This window comes from Schistocerca nitens, chromosome 1, assembly GCF_023898315.1.
Source record: "Schistocerca nitens isolate TAMUIC-IGC-003100 chromosome 1, iqSchNite1.1, whole genome shotgun sequence".
Lineage (NCBI taxonomy): Eukaryota > Metazoa > Arthropoda > Insecta > Orthoptera > Acrididae > Schistocerca > Schistocerca nitens.
The window spans coordinates 854,299,859-854,314,179 of NC_064614.1; the positions used below are offsets into that span (position 1 = coordinate 854,299,859).

Sequence of the window (14,321 nt, forward strand, 5' to 3'; positions counted from 1 at the left end):
GACTCAACTGCTGTGGTTATCAGTCCCCTACAACTTAGAACTACTTAAACCTAACTAACCTAAAGACAACACACACATCCATGCCCGAGGCAGGATTCGAACCTGCGACCGTAGCAGTCGCACGGTTCCGGACTGCGCGCCTAGAACCGCGAGACCACCGCGGCCGGCAAACTGAAAGAACGAGAGGTTGTAGAGAGTTTCAGGGAGAGCATAAGGGAACAATTGACAGGAATGGGGGAAAGAAATACAGTAGAAGAAGAATGGGTAGCTCTGAGGGATGAAGTAGTGAAGGCAGCAGAGGATCAAGTAGGTAAAAAGACGAGGGCTAATAGAAATCCTTGGGTAACAGAAGAAATATTGAATTTAATTGATGAAAGGAGAAAATATAAAAATGCAGTAAATGAAGCAGGCAAAAAGGAATACAAACGTCTCAAAAATGAAATCGACAGGAAGTGCAAAATGGTTCAGCAGGGATGGCTAGGAGACAAATGTAAGGATGTAGAGGCTTGTCTCACTTGGGGTAAGATAGATACTGCCTACAGGAAAATTAAAGAGACCTTTGGAGAGAAGAGAACCACCTGTATGAATATCAAGAGCTCAGATGGCAACCCAGTTCTAAGCAAAGAAGGGAAGGCAGAAAGGTGGAAGGAGTATATAGAGGGTTTATACAAGGGCGAAGTACTTGAGGACAATATTATGGAAATGGAAGAGGATGTAGATGAAGACGAAATGGGAGATAAGATACTGCGTGAAGAGTTTGACAGAGCACTGAAAGACCTGAGTCGAAACAAGGCCCCGGGAGTATACAACATTCCATTAGAACTACTGATGGCCTTGGGAGAGCCAGTCATGACAAAACTCTACCATCTGGTGAGCAAGATGTATGAGACTGGCGAAATACCCACAGACTTCAAGAAGAATATAATAATTCCAATCCCAAAGAAAGCAAGTGTTGACAGATGTGAAAATTACCGAACTATCAGTTTAATAAGTCACAGCTGCAAAATACTAACGCGAATTCTTTACAGACGAATGGAAAAACTGGTAGAAGCCAACCTCGGGGAAGATCAGTTTGGATTCCGTAGAAATGTTGGAACACGTGAGGCAATACTAACCTTACGACTTACCTTAGAAGAAAGATTAAGAAAAGGCAAACCTACGTTTCTAGCATTTGTATACTTAGAGAAAGCTTTTGACAATGTTAACTGGAATACTCTCTTTCAAATTCTTAAGGTGGCAGGGGTAAAATACAGGAAGCGAAAGGCTATTTACAATTTGTACAGAAACCAGATGGCAGTTATAAGAGTCGAGGGGCATGAAATGGAAGCAGTGGTTGGGAAAGGAGTGAGACAGGGTTGTAGCCTCTCCCCGATGTTATTCAATCTGTATATTGAGCAAGCAGTAAAGGAAACAAAAGAAAAATTCGGAGTAGGCATTAAAATCCATGGAGAAGAAGTAAAAACTTTGAGGTTCGCCGATGACATTGTAATTGTCAGAGACAGCAAAAGACTTGGAAGAGCAGTTGAACGGAATGGACAGTGTCTTGAAAGGAGGATATAAGATGAACATAAACAAAAGCAAAACGAGGATAATGGAATGTAGTCAAATTAAATCGGGTGATGCTGAGGGAATTAGATTAGGAAATGAGACACTTAAAGTAGTAAAGGAGTTTTGCTATTTAGGGAGTAAAATAATTGATGATGGTCAAAGTAGAGAGGATATAAAATGTAGACTGGCAATGGCAAGGAAATCGTTTCTGAAGAAGAGAAATTTGTTAACATCGAGTATAGATTTAAGTGTCAGGAAGTCGTTTCTGAAAGTATTTGTATGGAGTGTAGCCATGCATGGAAGTGAAACATGGACGATAACTAGTATGGACAAGAAGAGAATAGAAGCTTTCGAAATGTGGTGCTACAGAAGAATGCTGAAAATAAGGTGGGTAGATCACGTAACTAATGAGGAGGTATTGAATAGGATTGGGGAGAAGAGAAGTTTGTGGCACAACTTGACTAGAAGAAGGGATCGGTTGGTAGGACATGTTTTGAGGCATCAAGGGATCACAAATTTAGTATTGGAGGGCAGCTTGGAGGGTAAAAATCGTAGAGGGAGACCAAGAGATGAATACACTAAGCAGATTCAGAAGGATGTAGTTGCAGTAGGTACTGGGAGATGAAGAAGCTTGCACAGGATAGAGTAGCATGGAGAGCTGCATCAAACCAGTCTCAGGACTGAAGACCACAACAACAACAACATGTATATGCCGTTTCTGAGCACCAGTAAACTGAGAATCATTGGAAAACACGTTGTTAACTGTGTGATTCGATCCAATAAAGTAATGAGAAACATCATATTCGTGGCAAGAGAATTATTGTAACTTGTTATTATGAGAGTATGCTATTTGAAGGTAGCGACTCAGTGAAGATCCACCCAAAACGCATTGTTCTTGGTACAATTTGTTATAGTTAAATTTCAATTAGTAACATATCTACGATCAAGGTTTTTAGCATGTGGTAACGTGCGATGATTGAGCGCCAATAGTCTATTGTAAGTTTAGCGCGCCGGCACGGTAACTCAGCGTGTTCGGTCAGTGTGTTAACTGCCCTCTGTAATAAAAGAATTGAGTTAATGGATCAACGACGAACTGAAACGGGTGTCTTGCGACGTCCACCCCGAGCAGATACAACGAACGAAAACGAACAAAATGAGATTTAATATAAGTATATACTATAATATTTGATGTTATGTAAATATATTTCACCTTTTTTGCGGGGTGACTTTGTTCGATTAGCTTAATGTATAGGACAGCTTGTGCTACTTGTATAAAGATACTTTGCTTTGACCTTGGGGTTTAACTAAAATCTAAATCTACATCCATACTCCGCAAGCCACCCAACGGTGTGTGGCGGAGGGTACCTTGAGTACCTCTATCGGTTCTCCCTTCTATTCCAGTCTCGTATTGTTCGTGGAAAGAAGGGTTGTCGGTATGCCTCTGTGTGGGCTCTAATCACTCTGATTTTATCCTCATGGTCTCTTCGCGAGATATACGTAGGAGGGAGCAGTATACTGCTTGACTCCTCGGTGAAGGTATGTTCTCGAAACTTCAACAAAAGCCCGTACCGAGCTACTGAGCGTCTCTCCTGCAGAGTCTTCCACTGGAGTTTATCTATCATCTCCGTAACGCTTTCGCGGTTACTAAATGATCCTGTAACGAAGCGCGCTGCTCTCCGTTGGATCTTCTCTATCTCTTCTATCAACCCTATCTGGTGCGGATCCCACACTGCTGAGCAGAATTCAAGCAGTGGGCGAACAAGCGTACTGTGACCTACTTCCTTTGTTTTCGGATTGCATTTCCTTAGGATTCTTCCAATTAATCTCAGTCTGTCATCTGCTTTACCGACGATCAACTTTATATGATCATTCCATTTTAAATCACTCCTAATGTGGGAATGATGAAATAATATTTATCTTATATGGAGAAGTATTGCAAATTTGTATCGTACTGTATGTAATGGAACTTTTATAAGCCTGTGCCCTGACTGATTGGACATGTTACTCTCCTTTTCGTGGACGATGGAGGAAATGTGTGTTTTAATAAAGCTAACGTGGTAATTTTACGAGCGCCCGTTTAGCAAACAGTGTGATTTACGAACTAGAAACATCCCGCAACTGCCGCTGGAGTGCGTTGTGATCGCGTGTACCACGTTCGGCCCAACGTACCGTATGCAAAAGTCGCATCATTTCTGAGGGTTCAAGCAGTACGTTGAACTTAGCGCGCTCAACGTTGACGTTCGACAGCACGGCCCGTGTGCCGACGGCTTAAGACAGACACGACTGGAAGCGAGCTTACCGCCTGGCACTGTGCTGCCGCGCCACGGGCAGCGGACTGCCGGTGCCCTCCCTGGCGGCCGAGGAGGCGTCGGCAGAAGCAGCAGCCGCCGCCGCCTGCGACTGCTCGGAGGTGACGTGCAGTGCCGAGCGGGCGGCCGAGTGGCGGCGCGCGCTGGAGCGTCGCAGGAACGACTCGCGGTAGCGGCCAGAGGGCTTGCGTGCCGGCGCCGGCTGCGTCTGCGCCTGCGGCACAGCCTGCTGCTGCTGCTGCTGGTTGAACGACGGCTGCGGCAGCAGGTCCGCCGGGATGTGGTAGGTGCAGTGCCCGCGGTTGCGCGCCGGCCGCCGCCGCTCCTCCGCCGCCTCCACGTCGACGCACGACCCGTTGTCGATGAAGTCCAGCTCCTCCTCGTCCGCCAGATCGCCGCTGCCGCTGCCGCCCCCGCCGCCCCCGTCGGCCTCGCCGCTGCCAGCCTCGCCCTCGTCTTCGTCGTCGCCGTCCACGTCGCCGTCGTCGTCGCCGCACTCTTGGCCGGTGTCGAAGTCCGTGTCTTCGTCACAGTCCGTGGGATCGCTGTCGCTAAGGATATCCGTTTCCTGTGTCCGACAAAGAACATTTTTTATTGACGTCGTACATTACCCTAGGGCTCTATTACCTATGACATGCATTACAGTGCTCTGCCTTCACCACAGCACAATTATTTTTTTGTACAGTTCGGTTTGGAATGGGAAACACTTCGTAATGTGACATTTTAATGAAAAACTGGTTCAAATGGCTCTGAGCACTATGGGACTTAACTTCTAAGGTCATCAATCCCCTAGAACTTAAAACTACTTAAATCCAACTAACCGGAAGACATCACACACATCCATGCCCGACCTACGACCGTAGCGGTCGCGCGGTTCCAGACTGAAGCGCCTAGAACTGCTCGGCCACACTGGCCAGCGACACTTTAATGAACGATCAGGCTATCTGTCAATGCTTTTATCTCGTACAATAGGCCTATTTCAGCAGTACTGCCACTGTCAAGTAGGCCTGCAGATATTTCACTCTTTAAATTTCATATTTGTATATGCAGTTAATTCTACATATACAGGGTGTTACAAAAAGGTACGGCCAAACTTTCAGGAAACATTCCTCACACACAAATAAAGAAAAGATTATATGTGGCCATGTGTCCGGAAACGCTTAATTTCCATGTTAGAGCTCATTTTAGTTTCGTCAGTATGTACTGTACTTCCTCGATTCACCGCCAGTTGGCTCAATTGAAGGAAGGTAATGTTGACTTCGGTGCTTGTGTTGACATGTGACTCATTGCTCTACAGTACTAGCATCAAGCACATCAGTACGTAGCATCAGTACGTAGCATCTTTCCCCGAAATATAAGTTGGCGGCAGTAAAATCGTACTGCAGTCAGCCTCAAATGCCGGCCGCGGTGGTCTCGCGGTTCTAGGCGCTCAGTCCGGAACCGCGCGACTGCTACGGTCGCAGGTTCGAATCCTGCCTCGGGCATGGATGTGTGTGATGTCCTTAGGTTAGTTAGGTTTAAGTAGTTCTAAGTTCTAGGGGACTGATGACCACAGATGTTAAGTCCCATAGTGCTCAGAGCCATTTGAACCATTCAGCCTCAAATGCTGGTTCTCTAAATTTCCTCAGTAGCGATTCACGAAAAGAACGACTCCTTTCCTCCACAGACTCCCACCCGAGTTCCTGAAGCATTTCCGTAACACTCGCGTGATGATCAAACCTACCAGTAACAAATCTAGCAGCCCGCCTCTGAATTGCTTCTATGTCCTCCCTCAATCCGACCTGATAGGGATCCCAAACGCTCGAGCAGTACTCGAGAATAGGCCGTATTAGTGTTTTGCAGTCAGTGCAATGTTTACAAATGCAGAGTTGGCAGATGCCCATTTGATGTATGGATTAGCACGGGGCAATAGCCGTGGCGCGGTACGTTTGTATCGAGACAGATTTCTTGAACGAAGGTGTGCCGACAGGAAGACGTTCGAAGCAATTGATCGGCGTCTTAGGGAGTACGGAACATTCCAGCCTGTGACTCGCGACTGGGGAAGACCTAGCACGACGAGGACACCTGCAATGGACGAGGCAATTCCTCGTGCAGTTGACGATAACCCCAATGTCAGCGTCAGAGAAGTTGGTGCTGTACAAGGTAACGTTGACCACGTCACTGTATGGAGAGTGCTACGGGAGAACCAGTTGTTTCCGTACCATCTACAGCGTGTGCAGGCACTATCAGCAGCTGATTGGCCTCCACGGGTATACTTCTGCGAATGGTTCATCCAACAATGTGTCAATCCTCATTTCAGTGCAAATGTTCTCTTTACGGATGAGGCTTCATTCCAACGTGATCAAATTATAAATTTTCACAATCAACATGTGTGGGCTGACGAGAATCCGCACGCAATTGTGCAATCACGTCATCAACACAGATTTTCTGTGAACGTTTGGGCAGGCATTGTTGGTGATGTTTTTGGGCCCCATGTTCTTCCATCTACGCTCAATGGAGCACGTTATCATGATTTCATACGGGATACTCTACCTGTGCTGCTAGAACATGTGCCTTTACAAGTACGACACAACATGTGGTTCATGCACGATGGAGCTCCTGCACATTTCAGTTGAAGTGTTCGTACGCTTCTCAACAACAGACACGGTGACCGATGGATTGGTAGAGACGGACCAATTCCATGGCCTCCACGCCCTCCTGACCTCAACCCTCTTGACTTTCATTTATGGGGGCGTTTGAAAGCTCTTGTCTACGCAACCTCGGTACCAAATGTAGAGACTCTTCGTGCTCGTATTGTGGACGGCTGTGAAACAATACGCCATTCTCCAGGGCTGCATCAGCGCATCAGGGATTCCACGCGACGGAGGGTGGATGCATGTATCCTCGCTAACGGAGGGCATTTTGAACATTTCTTGTAACAAAGTGTTTGAAGTCACGCTGGTACGTTCTGTTGCTGTGTGTTTCCATTCCATGATTAATGTGATTTGAAGAGAAGTAATAAAATGAGCTCTAACATGGAAAGTAAGCGTTTCCGGACACATGTCCACATAACATATTTTCTTTCTTTGTGTGTGAGGAATGTTTCCTGAAAGTTTGGCCGTACCTTTTTGTAACACCCTGTATGATATGAAGTGGGACAAGCATGTAATGGCAGTTGTGGGGAAGGTGGATAGTCGTCTTCGGTTCATTGGTAAGGTAGAATTTTGGGAAGATGTGGTTCATCTGTAAAGGAGACCGCTTATAAAACATTAATACGGCCTATTCTCGAGTACTGCTCGAGAGTTTGGGATCCCTATCAAGTCAGAAGCAATTCAGAGGCGGGCTGCTAGATTTGTTACTGGTAGGTTTGATCATCACGCGAGTGTTACGGAAATGCTTCAGGAACTCGGGTGGGACTCTCTGGAGGAAAGGAGGCGTTCTTTTCGTGAATCGCTAATGAGGAAATTTAGAGAACCAGCATTTGAGGCTGATTGCAGTACGATTTTACTGCCGCCAACTTATATTTCGGGGAAAGACCACGAAGATAAGATAAGAGAGATTGGGTTCGTACAGAGGCATATAGGCAGTCATTTTTCCCTCGTTCTGTTCGGGAGTGGAACAGGGAGAGAAAATGCTAGTTGTGGTACGAGGTACCCTCCACCACGCACCGTATGGTGGATTGCAGAGTATGTGTGTAGATGTATTACAGCTTGTAAATTTCATTTTCTATCGCAATATTTGTATATGCAGTTAATTCTCCATATAAACTTACGTCTCGCTGGATGAGAAGTATATATTTCATCACTGATGAGTTCTTTTGTCAACTGTCGCGTTTGTATGACTGTAAAATAAAGTCACGTAGTAGTATCACAGCTAATTGACAGTTCTCAATGACGCTGTATGTTTACAAACTGGTAATAGCTATTAAGCGGTAATGTTAGAATTACTGATAATTTAGCTGTCTGTGTAAACTTTGGTTGTTTGTTTTTTATCCATTATCTTCGACAATGATGCTATATGTACAAATACCGAGTCAATTAAGTCTACAAACTGTAATATTTGCAGGTGTAATTGACATCACAATACAACTAATTTTATTCATTTATTAATTAGCAATATGTGCTCAGAGTGAGCATTAATTTGCAAGTTTTTGTAAGTTTTTAGTCTTTGCCAGAGTCAGTCACAGGTTTGGTTCTCTTGTGCACACTGTTGTTATTGTTGTGGTCTTCAGTCCTGAGACTGGTTTGATGCAGCTCTCCATGCTACTCTATCCTGTGCAAGCTTCTTCATCTCCCAGTACCTACAGTAGCCTACATCTGCTTAGTGTATTCATCTCTTGGTCTCCCTCTACGATTTTTACCCTCCACTAAATTGGTGATCCCTCGATGTCTCAGAACATGTCCTACCAACCGATCCCTTCTTCTAGTCAAGTTGTGCCACACGCTCCTCTTCTCCCCAATTCTATTCAATACCTCCTCATTAGTTATGTGATCTACCCATCTAATCTTCAGCATTCTTCTGTAGCACCACATTTCGAAAGCTCCTATTCTCTTCTTGTCTAAACTATTTATCGTCCACGTTTCACTTCCATACATGGCTACACTCCACACAAATACTTTCAGAAACGACTTCCTGACTCGATGTTAACAAATTTTTCTTCTTCAGAAACGCTTTCCTTGCCATTGCCAGTCTACATTTTATATTCTCTCTACTTCGACCATCATCAGTTATTTTGCTCCCCAAATAGCAAAACTCGTTTACTACTTTAAGCGTCTCATTTCCTAATCTATTTCCCGCAGCATCACCCGACTTAATTCGACTACATTCCATTATCCTCGTTTTGCTTTTGTTGATGTTCATCTTATACCCTCCTTTCAAGACACTGTCCATTCCGTTCAACTATCATGTGGTATTTTTTACATCCTTGACGGCACAGCACACATTTGTGCTCTTGCGTCGGTTCGTGAAATTTGTTGCTGGTAAATATTTTATGATGAAACGTGTGTATTGCGAATCTTATTGTCACATGTCACTGGCTCCTACAGTCTCTGGTCCAGATGCCATCCAATATAGCTGGCGTTTGTAGAACTACTTCTTCTTTCTTCTTCTTCTTCGACTGTTCAACACCCATGCACCGAATGTCAGGAACACAATAGGGGAAGACTCAAAAGCGGAAATGATTCTGTACGCACACGACAGGTGATATGATCAATAGTAATAGAGTATGTTTGGAAGGTACTACAAAGACTAACTTTCGCATAGGAAAATAAGAGTAAAGCAAGATAAGACTACTCAAATGACATTCATGAACGGAGGAAAAACATCATTCAAAGACAGTTTAACTATATACAATGAACCGCTGCAAAAAGTAGGAAAATACAAATACCTGGGAATTACATTACAGATAACTGTAAATATTTCAGCGTGCGTTTGCATGAAACGGCAGCAGCAGCCATTAAAGCCTCATACAATATCCCCAACACAACCAGTCTATGAACAAGCGCAGGGATGATGCTATTCCAAGCAGCATTGGCGGTAATCATAAAGTGTGGAATAGAGGTCATATAAGAATCAGCGACATGAAAAGAACGCAAAAAGTCAACATGATGTTCATACTAGAACATTGCTATCCTGACTTACAAGGGGAAGTCGGTTTAAAACCAGACAGATGGGGAGTAAACTGTTTATTATTTCATAAGCAGTCGTGAAATTGTAATACATTTACTACACTCTGAGACACGGAAAAATGCTTGAGGTTGGATATGTAACCATGGTTGTGTCCAGGTGTGCACCTCTTCATCAGAAGCAAATCGACGGCCGCGAATGTCTTTCTTCAGGACTCCAAGAATTTAGAAATCGCATGGGGAGAAATCGGAGCTATATGGAAAATGTGTAAGGGCGTGGTAGCGCAGTCCAAACAACTTGACAACACTTCGGCCCGCCCAGAGTTTCTCTGGGAAGCTCTTACACATCCTGCATGCATCCCGATCTCTTCCTACGCAATTTCCATAGATTTGGAGCGTTGACGAAAGACATTCTTGGCGTCGATCTGCATCGGATGAAGCTGTACACACCTGGGTACAATCATGATTCCATAGGCACAGGAAAACATTTTCTCATGAAGGCATTGACCGTCTTGTCTCACAATGGGAGAAATGTATTAACAGTTAGGCGATTACTTTTGAAATAATAAACAGTATACTTACTTTTTTCCATCTGTATCGTTTTCGTTTGAGAGTCCCTTATTCATATAAACTCAAGGAAGAGACTAATTTTACAGTGGACATCAGAGTGCAACTCATTCTGCTTAGTTGTTACGAGCTTCTACCCTTAATTTCGCGAAAATATTCCCGTAAAAGTCAGAAAATTTACCTTGTATCTTAATTCCACCGTCATCTATGTAGTCCTCCCATGTTTGCATGCAACGCTTTCAGCGATTTTCCTGTTGTTGGAAAACAGTGCTGGATGTCTGCCGGCTGAATCATGTTCAAAATTAGTTGCGTTTCTGCTTGAATCTCTTCTAATGAGCTAGTTGTTACGAGCTTCTACCCTTAATTTCGCGAAAATATTCCCGTAAGTCAGAAAATTTACCTTGTATCTTAATTCCACCGTCATCTATGTAGTCCTCTCATGTTTGCATGCAACGCTTTCAGCGATTTTCCTGTTGTTGGAAAACAGTGCTGGATGTCTGCCGGCTGAATCATGTTCAAAATTAGTTGCGTTTCTGCTTGAATCTCTTCTAATGAGCTAGTTGTTACGAGCTTCTACCCTTAATTTCGCGAAAATATTCCCGTAAAAGTCAGAAAATTTACCTTGTATCTTAATTCCACCGTCATCTATGTAGTCCTCCCATGTTTGCATGCAACGCTTTCAGCGATTTTCCTGTTGTTGGAAAACAGTGCTGGATGTCTGCCGGCTGAATCATGTTCAAAATTAGTTGCGTTTCTGCTTGAATCTCTTCTAATGAGTCAAAATGCCCTTTCAGCTTCATTTTCGGGAAGAGTAAGAAATCGCAACGGGCTAGACCAGGGAGTACGGCGGCAAGGGAACAGTTTTTTTTTTTTTTTTTTTTTTTTTTTTTTTTTTTTTTTTGCCAGGAGTACTCTCACAATAATGGAGGTGTGTGCAGGTGCGTTGTCATGATGCAGCAACCAGTCTTTGTTCTCTCATCTCTCAAGCCGTATGTGTCCAACATCCTACTTCAGTAGCCCCAAAATATTACAGAATAATCTCTCTATTGACGTCCGACCACATGGAAGCAACTTTTTATGGACAGTTCCATAAAGGAAAATAGCATTGATTTGAGGTTGCTCAGTTCTTGGCGTGCTTTTTTGGACTTCAGAGAATACGGTGGCTTCCGCTGCGAAGGTTGCGGTTTTGTTTCAGGGTCGTAACCGTTATTACCCTGCACAAGAAATTTGGATCACCTCGAACTGTTGTTTGCAGTTCACAGCACATCTGAACTCGACAGCCTCGTTGGTCGGAGTTCAAAAGACAACAAACTTCGCTGCAGTTCGTCTCATGTTCAGTCGATCAACTAAAATCCGTTGACATTCCCGTACGAAATTGTAACGATTTCACAAACGACGTGGATTATCCGCCTTCTGTTCTTGGTGATCACTCCACGTACTTTCACGATCGTTTCCGTTTTTGTGTGTGATGACGGTTGGTCCGACAGTCTGACGTTCTCCACCGACTCCTGGCCATCTTTAAATAAGTTAACCCACTCAAATGTTCTTTCTTGGTTCAAAGCTTGCTCACCGGAAGTTTTCCTCAGCACGCGGTGGACTTCGACTGCAATTTCACAAAGGTTCAATCAAAACTTAATGCAGATCCTTTATTCTTTCAGTCAGCCATTTCGAAATTGGCGGAAACATTAGAATACCGTGTGAAGAAACCTGCTAAGAAATCAACACCGAAGCACTCACAACGAGGCCAGTAGGCTTACTGGCAGTTGAAAGACACGACTAGGGGCTCTTAGTGGTGGAAGTTTGTACTGCTGTTGTTTGGGCACAATATTAAAATTCTCGAAAATTTTCGGAAGCACCTCATACTTCGATAAGTCTATTCACGTCCACTGATAAAAACAGTCAGGCACCTAGAAGGAAAGTTCCGGTAGATATATAACACCATAATGCTATATACCATCAGCAATCGTCTCTTAAGGCTAGAAGCGCAGCAGTGTTACCACCACGTTACTGTATAATCAAATCAGACGTAACCGATCATCATCAGGTACTAGTACCATAATAATTATCTGCATCAGTCTGTGGGGTAACATTCATTTTGTGGCGTCAAAAATAAGATAAAAAACAGAGTCTGAGTAATTCAGACTTCCATCACTCTGCCAAACCATTGAACTTTTTAAAAAATTTATTTAAATAAATAAACAGAACTCTGTACAACTATCTGTTATAAATAAATCCTTTACTCATACGTTTACATTCCAAGAAAATTGGATAGAAAAGTGATTGGGAAACATCAATTGGCTACTGCAGACGCATCATCTGCTGCTATGATAGTTGTCGTTTGAGGTTGGCATAATAAGCCTAAACTGAATTATCATAAAACCAGTTATTGCAGAACAACGCGGAAAACAATTATTTGTGATTTATCGTGTTTCTCTACGCATCCAAGTAGCTCATTTGAACTACCTCGAAAACGCACTTTAAAATTGTGACTTTTCAGGCTTTCCCGATGTATCGTTGCCAAGTACGCTTTTCGGGTTTACTGCTGGATAACGCAATTTAAGTCCCACAATATTTGATCGAAACAACTGTAGTAAGATGTAATTCCTGCTCATGGCCCCGATGAACTTCGATGTCTCCGGGCGAGTATCATCAGTCGCTTCTTGCGGCAATGACAAAGGCTACCAACGGGTGGTTATAAATAAACTGACAGAATTCCGAGTGCTGCACTGCAAGCTCTATACATCGCAGGACGCTAAAATATGGTAGATACGCTCATTAATCATTGCGCTTGTGGAACAGGCTGAAAAATTAATAGTTCCACTTTCTGCCACCAGGTGAAAATATGGTGGTGTAAGCAGTCAGAATATGGTGTGGGTGCAGGAGGAGGGGGAGCTTGTGAATCCACACCCATCTGGTCACGTAAGCTGAGTGTTTTGGATGTTCCCACACAACATGCGGTAGTTCAGTGCATTCATGGCACCGTGCAGAGTAAAATGTGCTGGGCTGTTCAAACAATATTCCCTGGTCATATGTCATCCACTTCCAAGTGTACCAAAAAACGAAGGGCAAAGTCACGGCGTTGTAGCCTACGTTGAGGCTTCATTTGGTGAACATTCTGGATTTTTCAGGTATCTTAGTGTTAAACGCGCCATAAAATCTTTCGCACTGTTGACTGGGGAGGGACAATTCCCGTGACTCAGTGCGAGCACTGGTTGCAGAATTTGAGGCGTTCCTGCATGGTCAGCTATAGCTACAGAAATTCCGTCAACAACTGCCATGGGATTGGGCCGTCCCCCTCTCCATGCTTCATCACTAAATTCACCTATTTATTCGAATTTCTTGATCATATTATTTAGCCCACTGACTGACAAGGGGTCTCTTCACAGCTGTTTCTGTCGGCGATATTCCCGCAGTGCAGTGCTGCTATTGCTGTCGTTCAGATTAAGCAATTTTACCTGCAGTGCACGGTCTTTCTTCTCAATAGTCATCGCGTTTCGTACGGAAAACTTCAACCTTCATCATTCCTTACACCAACAGTCACGTTGCAAAAGAAATCGACAAGCTTCGCACATGTGACAAAGAGCATATTGACGACAGGATACATTTCACCTCCTGATTGCTTATAGCGCTATTTTTTCACTTGTGGCAGAAAGTGGTACTATAACTTGAAAGTGTCCAACACCTGTTTCGATGAAATATTGTGGGACTTCCACAATGTTAACCGACATTGAAGTCAAGAAGTTTAGTTGCTCTAGTATGCAATTAAAATAGAAGGTAATGTATCATCCGTTTTCGATATTGCAAGATTTGTCTCGTATAAGGAGGTAGGCTATTACACGACCGAAAAAATGTAACAGCCTCAAGGACTGAGTTCAGTGGCGCCAGGATGTAATATGTCTATAATGAGAAGTTGTAGTTTTAGCGATCCATCTGTCACGGTCATCAACGATCAGGCGGCGCTCTGAAGCTCTGTCGGTGCACCCTGTGTTTTGATTGTGCAGGCCGTAGCTGAGCTGAGTTTAAAGATGAACAGCGTTTGGAACATTCATTTTATGGTACAAACGTGCCATAACAAGGAGTACATACTCTAGCTGAACAACTTCAGCCATTTTTATGGGATCGCATAGGTGGATGGACGTACGGACGGACAGCTGCTAATAGTGGGCACAGTGTATCGGTGGTGGGTCGCTGCTTTCAGCAGTGGTCTGTGGAACATTTCCACACCTGTAAAACAGGTCTGGACGTCGGTGTAGCACAAACGCACGTCAAAATTTGCGCATCGTGCAAGCAGCGA

The 14,321-nt window shown here is 43.9% G+C and overlaps 1 protein-coding gene across 1 annotated transcript in view; it reads right to left on the reverse strand.

The window, feature by feature from the left end:
- LOC126209561 (uncharacterized) overlaps positions 1-14,321 on the reverse strand; it is an 811,828-nt gene that overhangs the window by 25,756 nt on the left and 771,751 nt on the right. Inside the window, exon 9 of the mRNA XM_049938895.1 lies at positions 3,848-4,425. Coding sequence (XP_049794852.1) covers positions 3,848-4,425 — 578 coding nt within the window. The remainder of the gene's footprint in view (positions 1-3,847; positions 4,426-14,321) is intronic.